General features: G+C 43.6%; 1 protein-coding gene across 3 annotated transcripts in view; it reads right to left on the reverse strand.

Moving 5' to 3' along the window:
- Positions 1-18,531: 18,531 nt before the first annotated feature.
- The window catches only part of TTI1 (TELO2 interacting protein 1), a 45,539-nt gene continuing 38,402 nt past the window's right edge, over positions 18,532-25,668 (reverse strand). For all 3 annotated transcript variants that reach the window (XM_063114103.1, XM_063114094.1, XM_063114123.1), the window contains one exon: positions 18,532-19,597. In XM_063114103.1, coding sequence (XP_062970173.1) covers positions 19,414-19,597 — 184 coding nt within the window. In that variant the 3' untranslated portion in view covers positions 18,532-19,413. The remainder of the gene's footprint in view (positions 19,598-25,668) is intronic.

The following is a 25,668-nucleotide window of genomic DNA, read 5'->3' on the forward strand; positions in this document are numbered from 1 at the left end:
CATGGCGCAGAAGGGGTTGCTAAGCCCTGGTCTAAGCCAATCCTGACGATTCTGTTATCCTTGTTGGGGACTGGTTTAGGAAGTGTCATGTGTCTTGGAGATGGCCAGTGAGATGTGAAGGAACATCTGCTGGAGGGAAAGGGGAATCCCTCTTGGGAAAGGTTTCTTGACTCTTAAAAGGAGACATAAGGAAGACATACTTTCTTCCTCTGCTTCTTGGTGTTTGAGCATGTGAGGCTGGCAATTTCTTCCACTACTGCACATAAAAGAAGAGAGCTGCTGAGCCACCAGAGATGGCAGAGATGACCGATCTTTGCCCAGGTCTTTGAGGACACAGTCAAGCTGGTGTCTTAGTCAGACACAGAACCACCCCACCTCTGGGCTTCTGTTATCAATCCATAAATCTCTCACAACTGAGGCCAATTGTATCAGTTGTCTGCTAACATGCAGCTAAGAGCAACTTCTCTAATCAACCATGCTATTTTTGTTCCCCCATTTTCCACACTTGGTCCTAACTATCATTGGGGTTACATGGACCCTTATTTAGATTGGTCAGATCTTCCTTTCTCAAGGTTGAACATCTTTGGGTCCTTCAATTAGACTCAAGAGGCATGGTTTTGAGACTTTTATCCACTCCCAACACGTGCGTCTGTCTACAGCAGTTCTCAGACTTTAGCATGCATAAGAATCATGTTAATGTTTGTGAACATTAACTTGTTAAAATGCAAACTTCTGGCCACCCCCCTAGAGTTTCTGATTCAGTAGGACCGATAATTTGCATGTCTAACAAATTCCCACATGATGCTGATGTTGCTGGTCTTGGGACCATAGTTTGAGAACCACTGGCCTAGTTCCCTTTGAAGTCATAGTTCCCCAATATGACACCACTACTCAAGGTAAGCAGAGCAGAACTATCACTTCTCTCAATATTGACAGCATACTCCTATTATTGCATCCCAGATTACAAACTGCTTTCTCATAATGTTGAACTCTATGTCAATCATAACTCTGAAACCTGTTTCATACATTTGATTCCTAAACCCTCTCCCTATTCTATAAATGTGAAGTATCACTTGTTGATTTCTTACTGTGTGCTGAGTGCTTTAATGAGTTATATCATTTAATCCTCACAGTAACCCTTGAAATAGGCAATGATCTCTTTCTGGAATCTCTGCTGCCCAGAGAAATAAATTAAAACAACAACAACAACAACTTTCCAAGGTCATCCAGCTGGAAAATAAACGAGAGACCCAGGATTTGAGTCTGGGTTATAGAACTCTACAATTAAGAATACTCCTCCTGCTTAACAGCCTCTATTAATCAGCTGCCCTTTGGGGCTCAAGACAAATTTACCTAATGGTGCCTCATCTAGCTCATTTCCCTTTCTTGTCCACAAGGTCATCACATGTGATTTTTGTCAAATGCCCCCGGTTACTTGAGCCTCCAATATCTCCATCCCCAACTCAGCCCTTTCACTGCTCCCACCCCTGCCCCCCAAACAGAAGGAGGCTAGGCTTTCTGAGTTGCATCTGGAGACACACAAATTTGGTATCTGAAAGTGTTAACTGTGGGCACATTTTAATAAAGGCCATTTTCTAGGCTATTTCTACATAAATGTTCCAGTTTAATATGCAAATGTACCATAAGTGATTTAGGGTGTGATAGGCCTTTATCATTCTAGTCTCAGTTATGTTGATTTAGCCCACAGCTTTATGGTTAATAATTTAGTAAACAACCTTATTTTTTAATCTCCTTTTGTCCTCATGCCTCATCCTTTTCCACATTAACGGACTTAGGCCTGCATGAATATTCAGTTTAATGAACTATGAATCCTTGAATAAATGTAGCTGCAAAAGGACTTTATCCAAATGCTAGGGAAGGCTTTAAGTTCATGAGTTTTTACTGTCTCAGTGGGAATCTTGCTTTTATTTTTAATATAATGACCCACTTTATCCCTAGTAGTGCTTTTGCTTTATATTCTGTTTTGCCTGATATTAACATTGTTAGACCAGTTTTCTTTGGTATTTGCCTGGGATATCTTTTTCTGTCTATTTTCAACATTTCTGTGTCTTTATCTCAGGTACTATCTCTTATATACAGCTTTATAGCTGAATTTTTATTTTAAAAAAAACCTCATCGGATAGTCTTTATCTTTAACAGGTAAATTTAATTAATTCACATTTATTGTGGTTACTGACGTATTTGGGCTTATTTTCTACCATCTTATTGTGTGTGTCTCTGTGTGTTTTCTATTACCATAAGATTTGGAGGTGGGGGCAGGCCCTGTGGCTACTTTGATTTTTTTCTTCCTTCTTGACTTTTGATGGATAGAGTTGTTTATCACACCCATCCCTTTTCTTCCCCACTGATTTGGAGGCTATAAATCACACTTCTTTTAGTGATTTTATTTTAATTTTTAATGTAGTTACTTAACCATATATTTTTCCTAATACTATAGTTATTCAGCATCTCTATTTTCCTCCTGATAAGACAATTCCTTGGACACAATGTAACTACCAATTGAACTGCTCCCACTTCTTCTTCCTTGTTATTGTCTATAATAATTTTAGTTGCACTTTGATAAATAAATATTTTATATGATAAAATGAATATTTTTATGGTCAGAAATTAGATATACTAATATATCTGACCGATTTCTGTACTTAATGGTTTCCTTCTTTCACTTTTGCTTCTGCTGAAGTACATGCTTTAGTAATCCTTTCGGTGAATGTATGGGTGGTAAATTCTCTTAATCTATGAAAATCTAAAACTGTGTGTAATTTCCTCTCCTTCTCCAATGTTTATTTAGCTGTGTATTGAGGTAGGTTGATATTACTTTCTCCCTCTACATGTACAGAATATTACTTCTCTTTGTATGTCTTCCATTTTTGCTAATAAGAAACCTGCTGTTAGTTCAACTGGCATTCCTTTGCAGGCAATTTGTCTTTATGTTCTTGTAACTCTTGACATTTATCTTTTTATCTTTGATATTCTACCCTATCATTACAATGTTTGGTTGACATAATTAATCCTCTTTAGTTCAGGATGTGTGCTTTCCATCTGAAGACTTTCTTTTTCAATTTAAAATATTCTCAGCCATCATCTCTTAAATATTGCATCTCCATTACATTCTTTGTTCTATCATTCTGGAATTTCTATTACACATATGGTGGAATCTTTTAATTTGCTCACCATGTCTTAACTGCTCTTTCACATTTTTCATTTCTTTATCTCTCTCTGCTGCTTTCTGGGTGAATTTCTCAGGAATCTTTCAGTTCACTAACTGTCTCTTCAACTGTGTCTGATTTAAAGTTCATCCCATTTGAATTCACTTCAATGATAACACTTCATTTTCAGGATTTCTCTTCCTTTTTTTTTTTTTGAATTGACACATTGTAATAATACATACTTATAGGGTATAATCTGATGTTTTGATACATATATATGTTGTATAATAATTGGGTCAGGGTAGTTAAAGTATCAACCTCCTCATGCATTTATCATTTCTTTGTGGTAAAAACTTTCAAAAGCCTCTCCTCTAGTTATTCTGTAATTTACAGAACTTAACTGTTAACCACAGTCACCCTACTGTGCAATGGAACATCAGAACTTATTCTTCCTATCTAATTGTCATTTTGTACCTGCTGGCCAACCACTCCCTGTTCCGCCCCTTTCCTTGCCCAGTCTCTGATAACCACTGTTCTACTCTCTGCCTCTATAATATCAGCTTAAAAAAAAAAGATTCTACATATGAGTGAAGTCTTATGGTATTTGTCTCTCTGTACCTGGCTTACCTCACTTAACATAATGTCCTCCAACTCCATAGGTTGCTGCAAATGACAGGATTTCATCCTTTTCATGACTGAATAGTATTCCATTGTGTACATACACCATATTTTAAAAATACATTCATTCACTGTTGGACACTTAGGTTGATTCCATTTCTTGGCTATTGTAAATTGTGCTGCAATAAACATGGGAGTGCAGATATCTCTTCAACATCCTACTTCATTTCCGGTGGGTATATACCCAGTAGTGGAATTGCTAGGTCAAATGGTAGTTCTATTTTTAATTTTTTGAGAAACCTCTATACGGTTTTCCACAATGGCTGTATAGTTTTCACTCCCAACTACTTAGTTCAAGTGTTCTCTTTTCTCCACATCCTTGCCAGCACTTGTTTTCTTTTGCCTTTTTATAGTAGCCATTTTAACTGGAGTGAGGTGGTTATCTCATTGTTGTTTTGATTTGCATCTCTCTGGTGATTAGTGATGTTGAGCATTTTTTCATATGCCTGTTAGCCATTTGTATGTCTTCTTTTGAGAAATGTCTATTTAGATCCTTTGCTCGATTCTCAATTGGGTTATTTGTTATTTTGCTGTTGAGTTGCTAAAGTTCCTTATATATTCTTGATATTAACCTTTTTTCAGATGTATAGTTTGCAAATATTTTCTCCCATTCTGAAAGTTGTCTCTTCATTCTGTTAACAGTTACCTTTGATGTGCAAAAGCTTTTTAGTTTGATGCAATCCCACTTGTTTTTGGTTTTATTGCTTGAGCTTGTGAAGTCTTATTTAAAAAATCCTTGCCCAGTCCCATGTCATGAATTGTTTCCATGTGTCTTATTCTAGTAGTTTCATAGTTTCAGATTTTACATATAAATCTGTTATCTATTTTGAGTTGATTTTTGTGTATGGTGAGAGATACGGGTCTAGTCTCATTCTTCTGCATATGCATATCCAGTTTTCCAAGCACCATTTATTGAAGAGACTATCTTTCCCCCAATATGTATTCTTGGCACCTTTGCCAAAGATCAGTTGGCTGTAGGTGTGTGAATTTATTTCTGGGCTCTCTATTCTGTTCCATTGGTCTGTGTGTCTATTTTCATGCCAGTACCATGCAGTATGGGTTACTATAGCTTTGTAGCATACTTTGAAGCCAGGTAGTGTGATGCCTCCAGCTTTGTTCATTTTCCTCAGGATTGCTTTGGCTATTCGGGGTCTTTTTTTGTTCCATATAAATTTTAGGATCATTCTTTCTATTTCTGTGAAGAATGTCATTGGTATTTTGATAGGAATTGCATTAAATCTGTAGATTGATTTGGGTACAATGTCCATTTTTCCAAAACATGAACCTTGGATATCTTTCCATGTATTTGTGTCCTCTTCAATTTCTTTCTTCAAAGTTTTATAGTTTTCATTGTAGAGGTCTTTTACCTCCTTGGTTTCAGGATTTCTAGTTGTTTCTTTTTCACATCAGCAGTTAATTCTGGGGCTGGCCTGTTAGCTCAATTGGTTAGAGTGCAGCCTTATAACACTAAGGTCATGGGTTTGGGATCCTAGCACCGGCCAGCACCAGCCAGCTGCAAAAAACCAAACCAAAACAAAACAAAAAACCAGTTACTTCTGTTTTTGTTTCATAACTTTTCTCTTTTTACAAGTCATTTCTTCTTTTGCTTTTGTTAGGCTCTTAAACTTAAAGTCATTTCCAGATTGCTCTATTATTTGCATTTCTTATGAGTGAATCCATCTGTTAAGAGATGAGTTTATTTGTTGTTTTTCTTAGTGTCAGTTTTCTTCTCATGCTTTAGAATTTGGATTTACAGGTTTATTTAGAAGAGGAATATTTCTGCTCTTTTCTTTCTCTGCATATGTCTAAACCCTCAGGACCCCAGTCCCAAATCAAGCTTCCTATTGGCAGCTCAGCATTCCTAGTCTTTGGTAATACCAGAGATGTCACAGATACAGTTAATGAGTCAGGGTGGCTTGGCTCAGGTTCCAGTTGCCAGACCCATGTCTGCTCCCTTCTGTTACATAAGAAATGGTGAATTTGATAGCTAGATTTCCAGCTCTATTAAACCCTTTTGGTCCCCACTTATTCTGTAGGACTTGAATCCCTGGTCTTCTGCCTGTTTCCAGGTCCAAAGTTGGTAGGCCTTGAGGTTTCAACCTTCATCTATCTTTGTATTTCTGTTCCTTTTCTGTTCCAAAAAGAAGCTTATCTTGTTTGTGAGTGTAAATCTTATTTATTTAAAAAATAAAAATTATCTGTTATCACAATGTACAAACAGAGGTCATTTCCCCCCATTAACTCATGGACACTGTTTTTTTTTTTTTACATCAGTTTTATTGAAGTATGATTTACATGCAATAAAACCACCAATTTCAGTGTATAATTCAATGAGTTTTGATAAATATATACGGACATGTAACCACCATTACGATCAAAAAAAATATTTTCATCACCCCCAATAACTTCCCTTGTGCCCTTTCAGCTAATCTGCTTCTCCAACCCCAGTTCTAGGTAATGACTGATACACTTATTATAGATTAGTTTGCCTTTCCTAGAATTTCATATAAATGGAATCATATGGCATGTATTCTTTTGTGTCTGGTTTCTTTCACTAAGTGTAGTGATTTTGAAATTCATTCATATTGTTGTGCATACCCATAGTTCATTTCTTTTTGAGTATTATTCTGTTGCATGGATATGTCACAATTTGTTTATCCATTCTTCTATTGATGGACACTTGAGTTGTTTCCAGTTTGGAGGTGTTATCTATAAATCTGCTATGAACATTCATATACAAGTCTTTCAGTGGACATATTTTTATTTCTCTCAGGTAAATACCTAAGAGCGGGATTGCTGGGTCTGGTAAGTGTACATTTAACTTTAGAAGAAACTTCCGTACTGTTTTTCAAAGCGTCCAGTTGAGGAGAAGAGGTTATTTTTAAAGCGTGAACTCAATGCCTTCCTGACTGGAGGTGATTGTGAAAGCACTTTAGAATAAAATGCCAGGAATGGCGATGAAGGTTCTGTGAGGGCACAGACTCCAGCGTCCTGCTTCCTGCTGCATCTCCAATGCCTCGTGCAGGGCTCAGCTCCTGGCACCCACTCAATAAACAAATCAATGAATAAAAGATTTGTCTTTGACAGACATTAACAGCTTATAAGGGTTGGGTCAAAGTTTGGCTCTATTGCATCTTATTTAATCAAAGGAAGTTTGGGGGCCCTGTTTTCTCCTTCCTCACATTTCACAAGAGGCTTTGTTTTGAACTAGTTGGCATTTCTACCCTATTACTACAATATCTGCCGACTCTTCAGCCTGCTTCTCTTCACAGCCCAAGATGGCCACTCTGCTTACCCATGCTGGGTCTGCATTTCAGCCAGCAGGCAGGAGGAAAAGGTGAGAAGAGCACACACACCCTCTCTTTAAAGATACTTGCCTGAAGTGCAGATCATTTCACTTGTCTGTCATGGGCCAGAACTTAGTCACATGGCCAACTAGTTGCAAGAGAAACTGGACAATGTGGTCTTTATTCTGACTAGCTGTGTACCTAGATAAATACTAGGGTTCTTTTGCTTAGAAGAAGGGAAGGATAGACATGGGATCACTTGTAGCAGACCCCATCCTGAGCTTGACTTTGTCCTGAACTGCTCTAGGTGTTTCAAGCTCAAAATGTTATTTATTCAGAAGACACATTTATTCCTCAACTCTAGGGAGAACGCTTTCAATTCATACACAAAAGAGAGCCAGGATGGTGGGTATAGGATGCGTCTTACTCAGCACCTCCTATCCCTGCCCCCAGACACTCAGGCCAGACACTTTGACTCCTCCCTCAAGGTCTGCTCCAGCTATAAGGGGTGGGGAGCAGGTGAAGGATGGTGCATTCAGAGAAGGGGGTGTTAATAATGGGACTGACGGATGGGCACACACCACTGTCCTCCTTGGGATCTGAGTGGCTGCCTTCTGGGTGACCTACTTAAGGAACCCCTTGTGGGTCCCATGGTTGGTTGAGTTAGGTGCAGAGAGCTGGGTCCACTTGGGTACCCTTCCCACAGTCCATCAAGCTTGGCTTCCAGAAAATTTAGCAGCCTACAGGGTGTAGGTTATGTCCTAGGAGAAAAAGGGGAGAAGAGCACACACTTTCTCTTTAAGGATATTTGCCTGAAGTTGCAAATCATTTTGCTTATCTATCATGGGCCCAATATGGCAGCCACTAGCTACATATATGTGTTTAAATTTACATTAATCAAATCAAATAAAATGAAATATTCAGTTTCCTAATTATACTAGCCACATTTCAAGTGCTCAATAAATGCCTGTGGCTAGTGCCCACCATGTCAGATAGTGCGGATCTACAACATTTCTATCACTGAAGGAAGTTCTACTGGACAGCACTCCCCCCCAAGGAAGGCCATCTCAGGTCCTGCTAACAGAGGCAGAGGACCAAGAAAGAAGTAGGTGATGGGCTGGTCTACACCATGCGAGGCAGACCTCAGCCGGGCCACCATGGTCCATGGACCCACGCTCTGTGAGGGAAACAAATGAAAGAAAGGAGTCCAGGCAAGGGTAACCAGGATGCAGAAAGGGTTTGAAATATATCTGTTTGTTGTTTCAAGGATGTCTTAGTATGGGTTCCTCCAGAAGCAGATGCTGGGATAAATATTTGAGGGCAAGTAGTTTATTTGGGAGGTAATCCCACGGGAGCACCAGCAGGAGAGTTGGGAAGTGAGACGGGTAAAGAGTGCATGGTCAAGCAACTTATACCACTGTGCACAAGTGTGGCTCAATCCTACTGGGGAACTCTGGGAGCTGGCATAGGCCATGCACCTCAAAGTTACCCCACGCAAGGTTGGAGAGCTGGGGATTTTATGCATCAACTTCTATTAGCCATTGGCTGAGAGCGGTCCCGATTTCTACTTAATTGGTCAGGACATCTGGCCTGCCAAGTGTGGAAACAGAAGGCCTTCCTTACATTTAGAAAGCCCTCAAGCAAAGACATCAAACAAGGGGCAGCTAGAAGTTGGCTGGAGGACACTGAAGTGGTAAGGCCTGAGAGAGATGGGCTGGGCACTGAAGACCAATATCCTTGATCCCTAGTCTCATCACACATACTCTCACACCATATACACACATGCATGTGCACACACACACATTCCTTCCACATTGTTCACCCCAGACTCTTCCTTTTTCCTGAGACTCATCCTGTTTGCTCCCACCACAGGACCTTTGCATATACTATTCTGGATCTCTGAACCACTCTTCTGCTCTCTCCCTTCCCCCTTCACCTAGTTAAGTTCTACCTATTCAGATTCTGGCTACCTTCGTCTAGGTAGCCTTCTCTGAGAGACACCCTACCCCCACCCCAGGACGTGATCAAGTCCTGCTATTGCACATCGTCCCTGCTCCCTGTCCTAGAAGTGTGTCATCATATGTTTGTGAGGTTAGTTGATTAATGTCTTCCCCATCAGACTGAGGAAGGGATCTTGCTTATCTTGTTCGCAGTGACACACAGCAGGTACTGAAGATATGTATGTTGAGTGAATGAATGAATGAATTCCAGTCTGAATGACTAAAGCCCCAAGTAGTCAGAGGGAATTTACCAGCTAAAGATCCCAGGAAGAGGAGGAGACTATTTAGCAATTCATTAGGATCCATTCTCACATCTGTAGTCAATGCTAATCACTTGTTTGTTTAAAACAGGAACTTCTGCACTCATTAAATCCATTAGTAAATGAAAATGTTTCTGGGGAAGTCTGGCCTCCCATACTGGGGTGTAAACTCAAGGATTGCACCTCTTCTTTTGTGTAGACTTCCCAGAAGTCAGCAAACCAGGTGCTCACAAGCTGGAAATAACTTGGACTAGGACCCTAGTCCTCCCTCACAGTGGGACCTTAGGAATCTGCCCCTTCAGCTCTCTGAGCTCAGTTTCCGCCCCTGTAAAATGGGCACAATAATCAATCTCATGGCTGGTTGTGTAGACAGGATTGTCTGCTCATATCTTAGTAGTATCCTCCCTGATAGCCTGTAGCAGGTCTTATTTGAGAATGTAGCTACCCAGCAACCCCATGGTCTTGAACTCTGTTGCTCTTGTTAACAGTCTCCTCTCTCCTTATCAGCAGCCCATGATTCAAGGGTGCTCACAGGCCATGCTATGCTCACTCTTGCCTTGCATTAGCTCATTTAATCCTTACAAGCAAGACTAACCAGGTAGCCATTATTACCCGCATTTGCAGATGTGGAAACTGAGGCTTAGAGAGAAGAGGCCCTTGTCCAGGGCCTTTGTTCCTCCTTACAAGGAGTCATCTCCAGGAGACAGAAATGGTTGCTCTCCCTTTTGCACCAGTAGGTGGGGCTGCCCTTCCCTGGGTCTTACTCACCCTCCTATTCCTAGTGATCTGGTGCTCTGCAGAAATGGAACAGATGCCTTTGTTTGAATGCTAACTACTAGCTTTAGTGATCAGTGCTTTTCATGCATGAAATCATTAAGTTCTCCAACAATTCTATGGGTGTGAACTACTAGATTATCCCCATTTTACAGATGAGGACACCGACTTGTCAAAGATCACATGACTGGTAAGTGTGATAAACGGCAAAGCCAGGGCTCGGACCCCGGCAGGCTGTCTTCAGAGCCCATGCACTTAGCCTCTGTGAGGACTATTCGGCCCCACAACAGGCCTCACCAGGGGTGGAGGGGAAGGTTTGGGAGTAGCCTGGCAAGGGTGAGCTCCACCCCTTATCTGACCCTGCAGAAGAGCCCCTGAGAACAACTTCCCCACGGCCATGCTCCCAGCCATTCCTCAGGTACCTACTGAGTGTCCACCAGAAGTAGAGCCCAGGCCCACTTTGGGGTATTGAACAGACCAACCTCCCTTCCCAAAGATTCACCCTTCTCTTCCTCTTCATTGCTCACTGCTCCCACCTCACATCAACACGAGCACACCCTGATATGCTCTGTGAACCTCTGCACCTGCTGTTTGTTCCCTCTGCCTGGAGGGGCCCTTCCCTTTGGGCCTGATGGGCAAATACTACAACCCTAGTTTGATGGCCTCTCCCCCATTAAGCCTCCCAGTCTTCTCTCAGCACAATCTCTCTGCTGCTGCCATTTATACCTTTGAATATCATCTTCATCATGGCATCCAGCTCCTACAGAGCACTTCCCTGTAGCTAGCCAGCCTCTGAGTCTGACACTTTATCAGTCAAGAGAGACTTGCCCAAGGCCACACAGCAGGGTCAGGATTCATCATGGCACCCAACTCCTACAGAGCACTTCCCTGCAGCCAGCCAGCCCGAGTCTGGCACTTTATCAGTCTAGTTTCCACCATGTTCTCAAAGAGGTACTATTTTTATTCCCATTTCATTGAGGCTCAGAGTGATCATGAGACTTGCCCAAGGCCATCCAGCAGGGTCAGGATTCAAAACCAAGCTGTCTCCAGAGCCCATGTGCTTACCTGCTGCTCCCCACCTCCTCCCAGTGAAGACTTGCATTGCTGCCTTCTCATGCTCACTTACCTTGTTTAGCTCTTCTCTAAGCCTAGCTCCTACAGGCAGCACATAGTCAGCCCTCCGTATCTGTGGTTCCCAATCCACAGATTCAAATCACCATGGATAGAGAGTATTAAAAAAAATAAAAAACAATACAATAATAGAAAAACAGTGCAGTTTAACAATAATTTACATAGCATTTACAATACATTGTATTAGGTATTATAAGTAATCTAGGGATGATTTAAAGTATACAGGAGAATGTGAGTAGGTTATATACAAATACTACACCATTTTTTATCAGGGATATGAGCATCCACGAATTTTGTTATCTGATAGGGTCCTGAAACCAGTGGCCCATGGACACCGAGGGATGACTGTGTGCCTTTTTGTCACCTGGCTTGGCACACAGGAAGCCTCAAAAAATGCTTGTTGAATTAAAGCTTCCAACCAGCAGATTTCAAACCCTGTTCCATAAACCCTGATGTAACTGATCATGTAACTGATCAGGCAACGTTAGCAGCATCAAATTCGAATCCTGTCTTTGCTCTTAATGCCTTTGGGTCACTGGATATCTCTTTCTGTCATCTTAACTATGAGACAAACCAGCAAGACACAGCCCTGTCCGAGGTGCTGAAGACACAGGAACAAATACAACCCCTCCATGAGAAAAAGGCTGGAAGCCCCAGACAGAACTGCGGTGGGATCTGGAGCAGAGGGTGGCATTGCACTGCCCTGAGAGCACTGAGTGAGAGCCCTGAATTCAGACTGGGCAGTGGGGAAACCGTCTGAGACCGGTCTGTCTCTCTTGGTGTTCTGAGTGGGCTCAGATGAGCTAGGGCACAGGATGGAGATCGTCTTCCTCCATGGCCATAGGGGTCAGTGGGTGGCTGCCTGCACACGGTCAAACCATTCAGAGGGTCATCATCTCCAAGATCCCTTTGCTTATTTGGATTAAGCATTGCTTCCCCTCTCCCCTGGTTCCCTTGAGAAACACAAAGCCCACGTGAGGGGTCCCCAGTGATGTTAGGCCCCTAACAACAAATGTGAGTTTACCACAGAATTATAGATTCACAAATGCCTTCTATTTTAACAACAATTTTTTTTGTGTGAGCGAATAAGTTGCACACGTATAGGGTGAAAAAAAATGTCAACAGTATAAAGGGTACTTTGTGAAAAGACTCCTCATCTCTGTCCTGCTGCTCTCCCTAGAGGCTGCCACTTGAGTGTCCTTTAAGAGAGATTCCACACGTAACATATTCCCCTCCTCCATAAACAGTAGCACTGTTCCTTTTTCTTTAATAATATATCTTGGAGCTATACACAGAGAACTACCTCATTCTTTTGAAAGGCCACATAGTACACTACACGTGTTTGTGAGGCACTTATGTAGCCAGTCCTCTCCAGATGGACTTTTAGGTTGTTTCCAATCTTTTATTAATGCAAACAATGTGTCAGCGAACACTTTATTCATCATCTTTGCACATGGGCAAGGAAACCTAAAAGCAAGATTGCTGAGTCAAAAGTATGTACATTTAAAATCCGGATAGCTATTGCTGTTTTATTCTTTTAAAATGCTGCATGGCGTTTTGTTATAAGGATGTACCACAGTTCATTTAACTATTCCATCCCTTTCTCCCTCCCTCAACCCCTTCTCTTGCTTTCTTTTTAATTTTGTTACTTTTAGGAAATAGTTAATGGTAACACTGCATGACTTTTGATGTACTGCTCTTCAGTATAATTCAGTAGATCCCACGTTGTGAGGAGGACACAGCGTATTTCAGTCTCTTCTGGATGGACAGTTAAGCACCATGATTAAGCTATTTCCTATCTTTTGTTTTCAGTCTTTGAGATATTAATGTAATGCAAGATGCCTGGCACATATCGGACATTCAATATTTGTGAGGTTTTGTAAATTAGGAACAACATTGTGGTGAATTGCCTATGTGTGTACATCTTTGTGCACATGTGTGAGTTTTAAACACTTAGAGGCAGAATTGCTGGTCAAAAGGTGTGTGCATCTAAATATGGTAGCTATAGTCCAATAGATCTCCAAAGACCTTGTACCAATGTACACGCCCATCTCCCCATGTACTTGCCAACACTGTATTATCAAATCACAGATGTTTTAGGAGGTGAAAAGATGCTTGGAGACCTATTGGTTTAAACCTTTCACCTAGCAGACAGGGAAACTGGGGCCTGGAGAGGGGGAAAGAGTGCCCAAGGTCACCTGTGAACTGCGGCACAGTTTAATTTCCATTTCTAGCCTCTTCGACCTCCTTCAGGGAACTGGAGCAGTGTGCAGGACGGAATGTGTGAGAGCACTGGGTGGGGGCCACCAGGTGGGACAGGACATGAAGATGGCGTCAATGGGGGTCGGGGGCGTAGAGGCCCGTCTACTCCATGTCTGTGCCGAGAGAATGCAACGTGTTTTATTTCATGAAGAAACTTCTGACTCTTCTCCAGTACTTCTTCTCCCCACCTTTCCCCCACACGCCTCTCCCCCCATCTTTTCCCTTGGAAACGGCCTCGGAGATTCTGAAAGGTGCTTTCCTTCCTTCTCAGCCCGCCTGTGTGGGAGGAAGCTGAGGACGTGAGGGTACTGATTGAAAGAGCAGGTTGAGACCCGGGAGCTGTTGTGCAAAAAGAATGGCAAATTATATAAGGAGGGAAAATGAAAGGGGGTGGTGGATGCAGCCATGCATCAATGCTTTTTAACCCTTTCCTGCTGCAAAAGCAGGCAGCCCCAGACGCTGGGATATGGCTGCAGTGAGAGACATTTTCATAAATAGTTGGTGCTGAATGCTTTGAAGCAAGGAGTGTACTGCTCCCTCCGTGTCCTTTGCAGACAGGCTTTGTACTCCAGGTAAAACTGTCGGAAAAGGTAGAGCAGCTCGTAATCTAGGAGATGATTCCTGTGGGAAATCAGGCTGCTTTTCAAGCGTAATTTGAAAAGCCACTGCCTCCAAACTTCAGCGATGGTGGGGTGCGGGTGGGGGTGTGGAAAGAAGCATGCCATTTATAAAGCAATCAACGCTCTGAGAGAGTCCACCATCACTCAGAATTATTTTCTGAAATGTGGCCTCTATTCCTTACTCTGGAGGAAAGGCAATACGGGCACTTGGCTTCCAATCAAGCCCGACACAGAGGACTGGGGTAAACCACACAAAGGGAGAGGGACCCTGCATTGTTCATCACAGCTGGAGCTATGGAAAATCATTTCTAGGCTCCTCAACTCCCCTGAACGAGCCGGAGGAAGCCTCATCAGAGGTTCCATTCATCTCACTTCTTAGTTTTAAACTTTAAAGCATATATTTATGTGCCTCAAGTTGCCCATGAACCACGGCATGTCAAACAGTTTGGGGTTGATGAAAGAGGTACATTTTCTCGTCCTGGGACTTTCAGAAACACAATTTCACTGCGAGTCTCTCTTCCAATTCCTCCCATATGCTACCACAAGATGAATATTCCTAAAATGCCACTTTCAGTGCATTACTCACTTGTTTAAGAACCTTCCAAGGCCACTTTTTGATCCCTTGAGGCTGGGATCCCCAGATTAGCATCCAAGGCCCTCCATAAATGTGGCCTCAGCTCCCACAACCTCCTAACACACACCCTCCCAGATTGCCAGGCCACACTTGTTACAGGCCATAAATGTGGGGTGGCAAATCTGTCATTTTTGCCCTTCCCCACCCAGCATCTCTTTTCCTGGTAACCAAATACAGCACTTCCTTCTGGGGGAAACCATTCCATCAACTCTTTCTCCATGTGGTTTGGGTGAGCTGACCTGAACCTCTGCCTCCAGGTCTGCCCATGAGAATGCTATAGATCAGGGGATGGCAAACCAAGGGGGGGTGGGGAAAAAGCCCCTGGCCTATTTTTTTGAGGCCCTTGCACTAAGAATGATTTATACATTTTTAAAATGTAAAAAAAAAAAAAAAAAACCCAACAAATCAAAGATGACACAGAGACTCTATGCCCTGCAAAGCCTAACACATTTGCTCTCAGGCCCTTGCCAGAGAAATCTGCCAGCGCCTGTTGTAGATGAACAATGTTTGGTTTGGGGCTGGACAGAGAACTGGCTGAGCTGATGAAAACAAATCCTAGGACTTTGCTGGAGCTGTCAGAAGGAGGTGCACATTCTCCTGGGTTTGTTCAGTGGAAAGACTAGAAACCTGAACTACTGATGACCATCTTTAACACTTTATGGTGAGAGGCTGCTGGAGAATGAAGCCAACACTTGGGAAAGCAGAATCAAAGGACAGAGACAGGCTGAGGGATCTGGAGCCAGCTGGGCCTTATGGGTCTGTGTACCAAGACGCTTCTTTTTGCTCAAACCAGTATGAGTCAGGGCTCCTGTCACTCCAGCTGAAGGACTAGTGATGAGTATGGATATTGGCAGGTATGCTTGGATGCCTTTGAGCATATCATTTTCCCTGTCTGGGTCACCCTTTATCCTGCTGCCTGCCAAAGTCTACTTGTCCTACAGGATCTCACCCCCTCCTGGAAGCCCTCTTTAGTTCTCCCTCACTACTGTGGTCTCCTTTACTTTGTGGATGGCTCACGCTGAGGTCTAAACCATAAACTTCCTCAGCTAAAACTGTCTGGAGAAGCATGTATTGCATCCCTGACAAAGCCATGAGCAATGGGTCGAGAAGTGGGAGGGAAAGACACTGTTAGAGCCTCAGGCACAACCCTAGATGCTTTATAAAATCTACAGCATTTATTCTTCCTGATGCAGCTAACTGAAGAGGCAAAGGCAGCAACTCCATTTTAGAGATGGGAAAATGAAGCTCAGAGGCAAAATGACTTGATCAAAGTCACAGTTACTAAGAGGTAGAGTCAGAAATAACCCCAGCTCCGGCGACCTCCAAATCATCCGTGTTCTTTCCACAATACGGTACCTCCTGGGGACCACAGCCAACCCTTCTCCAGCTACCTTCAGAGGATCCCCTGCATCCACCTCTGCACTTTCCTGCTCCCTCCGGGACCTCCTACTGCCACAGATTACTGCTCAAACATTTCAACCTGAAACTTGAGGCTTTTCATCCTTTCCCAACCTCTAACTCCAAACCAATACTCCAAGTGCTGGTGTACCCTGAAAGGAAAGAGAAACGCTCATTGCACCAGCAAGTTTTTTTTTCTTTTTAAAAGATGATCGGGGACCGGCCCCGTGGCGCACTCGGGAGAGTGCAGCGCTTGGGAGCGCAGTAGCGCTCCCGCCGCGGGTTCGGATCCTATATAAGAATGGCCAGTACGCTCACTGGCTGAGCGCGGTGCCGGCGACACCACACCAAGGGTTGCGATCCCCTTACCGGTCACAAAAAGACAAAAAAAAAAAAAAAAAAAAAAAAGAAAAAAAAGATGATCGGTAAGGGGATCTTAACCCTTGACTTGGTGTTGTCAGCAACACGCTCTCCCAAGTGAGCTAACCGGCCATCCCTATATGGGATCCGAACCTTTGGCCTTGGTGTTATCAGCACCACATTCTCCCAAGTGAGCCACGGGCTGGCCCTCACCAGCAAGTTTTAACAGAGGGAAAGGATCACTTTGTGGAGCCTACATTAGCAAGGACTAGATTGAGTCAGCCGGACAGGTTCAAAATTAAATTTACTTGAATATAGTAATAACTGGAAAGGTGCTCTAATTAGTGATTTTGTTTTGTTTTTTTAAATCAAGTGTAACACTCTGCCTGCAGGAATCCAAAAGCAACTCAGGATAACTTAACTCTTTGAGGAAGAGGTGGGTTTTTGGAACACTGTGGCAAATCCTCCTATGCGGATTCTTTCCTGGAGAGCTTTCCCAGAGCCCAAGTTTTATGAGGATGTGTGTGTGCATCTGCCCCTGCCTCGGCCCACCCTCACGGCCTGCCACACCCAGATGCTCTGGGAAGGCAGGCTACTTTAATCTCCTTGGCAGCAGCTATGTAATGCTCAACAAATCACGCCACCTCACTGACCTGTTTTCTCATTTGTCAGGACCTAGAGATTGAATTAGCCTATCACTTTGTGTCCCCAGTGGAATTAGGAACAATGCTGTGAATCCTTTTACATTTCCTCAATTAGAGGGCATTTTCCTCCTTTCCCCAAAGGAAATCATCTGAGAATTTTAAAAATGAAAGAGAGTTAAGTGATTATCTCATTCTTTCAGGGGTTCTTAACTTGGGGTCCCTGCGGGGTCACTAGTGAAGTCTCTGGGATTGTACATAGAATTTGGTGAGGTCAGCTAAGCAGACCCAGCAGATGAGCACTCCTGGGGGTGACAATGGAGGAGCCAGAGCTTGTTTTGAGGAGTCCAGTCCTCAATTTCATCAGATGCCTAGAGTGGCCCAGAATCCCAACAGATTGAGAGCTCATCCTTCTAGCCTAACCCCTCCATTTTATAGGCTGGGGAACTGAGGAACGAAGAGAAGGGCTTCCTGAAGACTCACTGGCAGAGCCAGACCCGAGCCGGACACCCTACTTCCCTGGCAGGGCAGAGCTTAAAAGGAAATGAATGTTGCCCCTCCGGAAGTGGCTGGGGGCCTTACTCTCATAGGTCCCTATGCCAACCACCCTCTGGGTTTCTCAGAGCTTGGGATTATCTCTGTCACTGGAAGTTATCTAGACAGTGCCTCACCACGCATCTGGTGAGGAAGCATTCATCATTCCTGGGATCCTTCAGCACACGTATGTGTGTGTATGATTTACATAATCTGTGTGTTTTAAGTTCCTCAGCTAGAATAAATCAAGTATTTATCTTGCCTCTTCTGTAGAAACTGTACATCCAGGTTACCAAATGGCTGATGAAGAGAAGATTCCCTTACACAAGTACTCTGTCTAAAAGCAAGCTGGCAAGGTGGAATTAGAACAGCATTACTCCATAATCCCTAATGAATGAGTGAATCCAGGTGAGATCACCAATAGCTGCTAATATCACCAGAAGAGACTTGTTGGGATATACCTCCTGATGGAAGTAAATACCACCTATGAAAGGGTACTGCCAAAAAACAAAACCAAAAATATCAAACCTGATCAAGACTCTTGCTCTGCCTCCCAATTTGCAGGAAACACAGGTGCCAGGAGGAGCCTGTGAAATGACCTCTACAGGGATGCAATCAGTAAATCCAGACTGTGGGAAATGCTGTAGAATGGCCTTGCTTCCTCGTCAAAAAACACACAAGGAAGAGAAAAGGAAAGAGGAGGGGGAAATCTATAAATTAAAAAAGATTTATTAAAGGACATATCCATACCAGCAATGTACATAACTGATTTGGATCCTGAATCAAACACAATAGGGATATTTAGAGACTGACTATTTGACAATAATAAAGAATCATTGTTAACTTTTTTAGGTGTGATAATGGTATTGTGGTTGCACATTAAAAAAAAAAGTTGGGATGTGACATCTGGGATTTGCTTCAAAATAATCCGAGGTGGGTGGGAAACCAGATGGCTGGGAAATGAGGAGAGGGGAGATTTACTTTTCATGTTTTCTTTTTTGTACTGCTTGGGTTTTATACCATGATTCTGTATTACTCATTCAAGAACATAAACTCATTTTTTAAAAATCATCCAATTTAAATAACAAACTTCAAAGTGAGCTCTTGATCACACTTTTCATCCATGAAGTGACTTTATTTCATTTTCTTCTGAAAAACAGGTTAGGTGCAACAAATAGTACCATCCCATTATTTGAGAGGGGGGTGTGTGTTTGTTCAGGAAGGGGACTGATCTGTGTGAGGGTGTGTGATGGCAGGGCTGTATTCTGAAGATTCTTACATGCGAGATACTTAAACGTGGCCCTCAGGGTCTTGGAGGACACACACCATGCGTAGTTCAGAACTCTGCCCCACGCATCTTTATGTGCTCAGGGAGTGTGTGTTGGGGTTTATGCCTGTGGCCAGTGAGATAGCTAGAGCCACCTGACAATGTCATCTGAAAACACAAGGAATGAAATATAAATAACAGTCAGCTACTTTCCTTCAATCCAATTTCTAAGCAGTTGTGTGATCGATCAATTTATAAATCGATTGACTGTCTAATCCACCTTCTCTGCTGCCGTTGCTATTGCCTTCGGCCAGGCTGGGGTCAGCCCAACTTCTGGCTGGGAGGGGAGGAGAAGCAGGTGACCTCTGCAGTCCCTGCCTGCCCGGTGGGGAGAGCGGTGTCACTGCAGCTCTCTAAGCAGGTGGAGCACGTTGGCCACGTAGGGGTTCTGCTGCCCAGTGGCTCCCTGCAGACGAACATGGTGGAGGCTGGGGTGGGGAGGTGTGAACTGCACGGGGCAGTAAAGTTCATTCAGGAGGAACCAGGTGGAGTCGGGGTCTACCTTCATCAAGTGGAGGAAGACGCTGTGGGGAGATGGAGAGGAGTTAGTGGAGGGTACAGGGAGGGGAGAGAAGGGAGGAGTGCTGCTGTTTCACCCAAGAGGCTGTTTACTGGGCTGAGAAGAAATTGATAATACTATCAAATCTCTTCAAGTAGCAGAACAAATCCACTTTAGTTCATAAAACAGGGCCACTGGGATGGTCCCAAAACCTACCAGAAGTTAGAGGTAAACAGTTCCACATCCACTGACATGGAGAAACAGAGTAATTAGTTTGAACAGAACAATATTGACATCAAACAAGCTCTTGGTGAAGAAACAGGTTGAGTTCTTGGGTGCAAATCAGGAATTTTCAAAAAGGATGACGACAGGGCCCACCCTTCACTATAGGCTCCGTGTGGCTCACAGGCCCAGCCCGGGGTGGGGGAGGAAGGCCTGTGGGGCTGGACCGGTCCCAGGGTGGGGCCCCATCCTGCTGGGGACCCTGGGCAGGCCTCTCAGCTTGAGTCTCCAGGTCCTTGTTATGGGTCCTCTAGCTTGCTGCTTTATCTATAGCTGGACCTTTCTGGCCTCTGAGAGCAAGGGATTTTCGGTGGTCTGGATACATGCTAATGACTCCCCTGTGAGGAGCCCATTTACCCACAGTGATCGGATCCAACACAACATGCTGCCTGTTGTGGACTGATTGAATTGTGTCTCCAAAGTTCATATAGTAGAAGCTTAATTCCCACTGTAAATGTTGAGGGTGGGAAATCTTATTACGGTAATTGCGAAGTGGAGCCTTAAATAGGTTATTAGATTCTGAGGACCATGCCTAGTGAATGGACTAAAAGTGGTGATCATGGGCATGGTTCTGAGGGCTTTAAAAGGAGAGTGCATGAGGAGCGCTCTCTCACTCTTTCTGTTCCACCATTTTCTACCACCACCAAGACCCTCACCAGATGTGTTCCCTGGACTTCAGACTTCCTAGCCTCCAAAACTGTAAGCAATAAATTTTTCTTTATAAATCACCCAGTTTCAGGTATTTTGTTATAAGCAACAGAAACAGACTAAAATACTACTCTTCGCAGGCTGCCAAAGGGCTCCTTTATTCTCTGGGGGCATGACCAGCTGAGCTCTCCCTGCCCCATGACCTTTGGCAGAGACAGAGCACTGATGTCCTATACACTACACAGACAGAACTCAAGGGCCTGGGCCACTGGCCACCAAACATCCACCAAGGGTGAGGTTATTTATCTTGGCCTAAACTTTGGGGTCACAACCCTTGCCTCTTATCTGCTCAAATCCTGTTTCTGAATGATTAGTCTCATGCCCAGGGCCACTGTACGGGGCAGTTCAAGTGTAAATGTCATACGTCTGGCTGACAGGACTACACAACAATTCAATGCCAGGCCAGATGAGGGTCCCTCCCTCCACACCTGGCCAGCCCCCTCTGGCCAGCCTGCCCACCTCAGCCCATGTGTTGGCTGTTCAGAGAGGCTGGCTTTCCTGGACCATTTTGCCCGCGTGGGTTGCCCTCAGTATTCTTCTTCAGGACACCCTTCCCAGCACATATCACCTACTTGTTTACTGGCTACCTCCCTTCCTCACAGTATAAGCTTCCTGAGGGCAGGGACCATGTCTGTTCTGGTCACTGCTGTATCCTGGGTACCTGGCATGGCACACAGTAAGCATCAGTAAGTATTTGTTGAGTGAACAGGTCCTCATTTTAACAAAGACCTAGTGATTTATTAGCTGTCACAGTAATGACTTAAGATGACATCCCTCTCTGGACTATTTACATTCTATGAAAGGATCTGAAAGAGAGGCCAACTGGTCACCACCAACGAAGGAACATTATTAACAGGATTCACAGCATCAGGCATCACTAGCTATGTGGCTGTGGGAAATTATTCAACTTGTTTCGGTCTCAAGTTTCCTCATTTCTAAAAATGGAGGATGTACTTCATCCAGGGTTTTGCTGAGGTTTAAAACACAGATCAAGCCCTATGCAGAGTCTAGCCCATGTGATCCCTATTTACCAACTAACTTAGTATCTATTTGCTGTATCATATTTTATTCTTGATAATTACTCCTAGAAACCTCTAACATACTTTTTAGCACCAAATAGGAAATTAAACGCTTGCTAAACAGAAATAAATACTGGATTTTAATTTTGTTAATTGAAAAACCTGTGCCCTGAAGGGATTTGGGTCTTACCTCAGTGAAGTGTTTTGCATTCTTCTTTGGGTTTAACAGACATATGCTGAGAGGGTAACGGGGCACTTTGAAAATTTTCCTGGACTGTTTTGTGCCTAAACAATTTAAGTTTTCTTTGCTCAGGATAATCTTGTGTTTATAACCTCCACGGTGGTTGCTGGAGAAGTGATTAGAATATTCTGATTCACAGTTTCCACTTCACCACAGAAAGGAGATAGGGGCTGTGTGGGAGACAATTTTTGTTTAAAAACAAAAATATCTTTGATAATTAGAGTGGCAAGGGAAATTATGAAAAACATATCAAAAATGGGAAGCAGATTTCTATTTACACGTGACAGACACAGTTGACAGTTTTCCCTGGTGCCAAAGACTGTTAGAATGCAAATGGTTTCATTTGATTTTTTCCCGCCTTCAATCCTTCAAGAACTGGAACAATTTCTCAAGCTACAGCACAGCACTCTCCCAGCTTCAAGGAATATTTTTATCTGGCCATCACCCAGCAAAGTGGTGCCACGGCCCAGTTCAGTATAGCTTTGCTCTGACTTACAGGGCACAAAAATGTTGTAACGTTCCCTTTTGGAGTCCTTTTTAACATGATAAATGTGAATATTATAGTCACTGGCAGGAAGCAAAAGGAAAGAAGCCACTCTCTGCTCTGTGAGATCTCCTTGTAAAATGCTAACAGGGATGCACAGGAAAAATGTGTGCAAAGTTCACCTTCTTTTATTAAGAGCCAAACTCCTGGAAGAATTATTTTGGGTCTGATTTCTTCACTCTTAAAGAGGTAGAGGCCCCAGAATGGCAGGCATCTCCTGCCTCTGTGGCTTGGAGCAGATTCTTTTGCCTTATGAATCTGTTTCTTCTTTCTTCAAAGGAAGCTGATCATACCCAGCCCACCCTCCTCACAGGTTTTTTCTCAGGCTTCGAAGAGATGAGGTGCAGGAAAACACTTTGAAGTGTATAATGAAAACACTGTTCCTTCCAGAGAGAGAGAGGGAGGGGGAGAGAGAGAGGGGGGAGAGGGGAGGGGGGGGAGAGAGAGAGAGAGAGAGAGAGAGTCTAAGGAATAATTATCACTACTAACCCAAGCAGCACCACCATGCCATGGATAATTCTCAGACACTCTGAAAAGGGCAAAATGTTTGTCTTTTGTCTCACTCATAATTTCCTCCATACTGCCTTGGTGGGGGTCCCAGTTCTCAGCCAATGGCGTTCTAATTTCACCCATTATTTTCAGAAAGAAAAGAATGCAATATACTTTGCCCTCAGCATGCCTGAGGTGGGAGCAAATACCGTGCCATGCAGCCAGATGGCTGGCAGGCGGAGCTATGCTTTTGCTCAGTGAGCAGCATGCAGCCCACTGAACTCTAAACACGGACAAATTCTGAACCTGGACCCTCAGTGGCTTTAAGCCCCTGGGAGCTGGGCCTGAGGCCCAAGAGGCCTGGTCTGAGTGCTCAGTAGTCAGGCTTTGTTCCAAACTCTGGTACCACTTCATCCTGGGTCAGTTCCTGTCCAGCCTGAGCTGGGAGGAGGGACCCCCAGAGAGTGAACACTGAAAGCTGAAAGCTGAAGTCTCAGAAAGCCTTTTCTGCATAATCGAAAGCCAGAAGACAAAGACAGGACCTCTGCTTTAAAGTGATTGGGGTAACTGCCTGGAAAATGTTCCCAATACATCTTGAGACATGGCAAAGATGGCTGTTGAACATGCCAAATGGCCAGTTGCATCTTTTTTCAAACCCAAAGAGAAATACTCTTCAAGAAATATATGTACACCATTTAACTCCTGAACAAAAATTTCTTTCTCCTTCCCCCAGGCCCAAATCAGTGGCTCCAGGGAGCGTGGTTATCAAGAGATGATCTGGTCTCCAGAGTGTCGGGAGGCACTCAGCTGTGCCTTGTGCCTCTGAGTGTCCTGAGGCGAGTGATTATCTCTCAATAACCTATAGGGCCGTGTAGCTTAAATGATAACTTGACTTTAAAAAATTTAGAACTTGCTGTTAGGCAGTTTCTAAGCAACCTCTGTTTCCATGGCAAAGAAGCCTGGTGTTTATACGGATTTTTCACTTAAAATGCAGTTTTATTGAATTTCACTTCATGCAGGCAGCCATTTCCCCGTACTTCAGCCCTATCTACAATTGACGGGTATCAGTAAGTACCTAATAAACTTCAGATGCCAAGCCAACAGAAGTGGCTCATTCCTTTACGATCAATATTGGGGTGCTCTAAGTGAGCAAGCTGGGGGCAAGGTGGGCTGGGGAGGCAGGAAACATGTCACTGGAATCTGGCCAGCTGGGTTTGGGTCTTATCTCTTCCTGGTTCATCAAATATTTACTAGCACCTGGTCCAGCCCACTGTGCAAGGTGCTTGGTACACAAAGATGGAGGGACAGAGGCTCTGGCCTCAGGGCTCCCGGTGTGGTGGGGAAGACAGACGATCAGAGGCCCATGATGCAGTATGGCAAGGGCCATCCTGGAAGTTGTGTGTGGGGTGGTGCTGGGGAAGGATTTCTGAGGAGGGGCATGGCGAGTTGCTTCTCTGTAAAGAAGGGGGTGGATTAGATCAGTTCTAAGGTCCCTTCCAGCTCTGACAGTCCACAGCAGTCCTCAGTCATGGGTGCTGGATCATAATCCCCTCCCCAAATATGGCAAAACCAAAAAGAAGCACCTCTGCTGTAAAGTATTAGAGTGTGTCCTCACCATCTCTGTCTAGACAACATCTGCTCAAAGGGAGCTCTAGAAAACCACCAGCCAATCAAGGCCCAGTAAAGCTAAATAAACTGTAACTGAAATGCAGGGCTTCCAGCTCTCCTGGGTGACAGGCTATTCTTTCTCTGTCAATTACTTGCTTGAGGGATCTGCTGTTCCTTGTCTCTTTCTGGATTTATAAAATGCTCTCATGAGCTGTCAGGGTAAATGCCAGCAGTAAAGAACTTGTGCCTTTGTGATCTGTTTGTTTATTTATTTACTTGAAGCTTCTAAAGAAGTTATTCAGGGCTGTCTCCTTAGGAACATGATACAGGCTATCTCTACACAGGCATGACTAAATGCAATCAGAAAATAAACTCTCTTGTTGGAAAGCAGGTGTATCCACAATGTTATTTTAACTTCCCTGTTGTTCTGTCTCCGGCAGAACAGCTTCCACACTCTTCTTTTCTTTGGCCATCTTTTCTCCCATTACTCCATACATGCTGATGCTGCAAATGAGGCTGTGTATTTCCTTTCAAACAAATGGATACTCAACGTGTCAATGTGTCCTAGCCAGCAAGCAGTGGGGCAATGTTTCTACACTCAGTAATTTACTCTAATGGGTCTCGGTTCATTGGTTAACCAGTATTTCAAGTTCGTCCTTTCTTGCTATTTAATTTAGCTATCTTTCTCTGCTCGGAGGTCATTTTTTGTTTCTAAATGTTGGAAATGGAGGATTATGATGATTCACTTGCTAAATAAATACGACTAATTACCTTTGCAGTTATACAAACTCGTTAGACTTAACCATATTTATCTGTTCAAAACCATTCATTTATTGATCTAGCTCCAACGTGCATATTCACACAGAGACCCATGTTAAAAAAATCTAAATGAAATGAGGACAGGATTTAAAACCACAAACAGCAGTAGAAGCATACAATGCTAACTGTGCCCCTAAAGCACCACAAGACAAAGTATCATAAATGCGTGGAATGACTCCATTGCTTTGTGCATATTTAAAAGGATATGGCACTGAGAGGCCCAATCTGTTATAGACAATACAAAAATAAGCCAGAACTTAGAAGAGTTTAAATCCCACTGGGGCAGGATTTAAAAGCAGTCCCTTCCATCTGGCCAGTTTTCCTGCCTCCAGGCCCCCTGCAAGCCTAGATCCCATGACAGTGCTGCTAGGCACAGGTTTCAAAGT

This window comes from Cynocephalus volans, chromosome 1, assembly GCF_027409185.1.
Source record: "Cynocephalus volans isolate mCynVol1 chromosome 1, mCynVol1.pri, whole genome shotgun sequence".
NCBI lineage: Eukaryota > Metazoa > Chordata > Mammalia > Dermoptera > Cynocephalidae > Cynocephalus > Cynocephalus volans.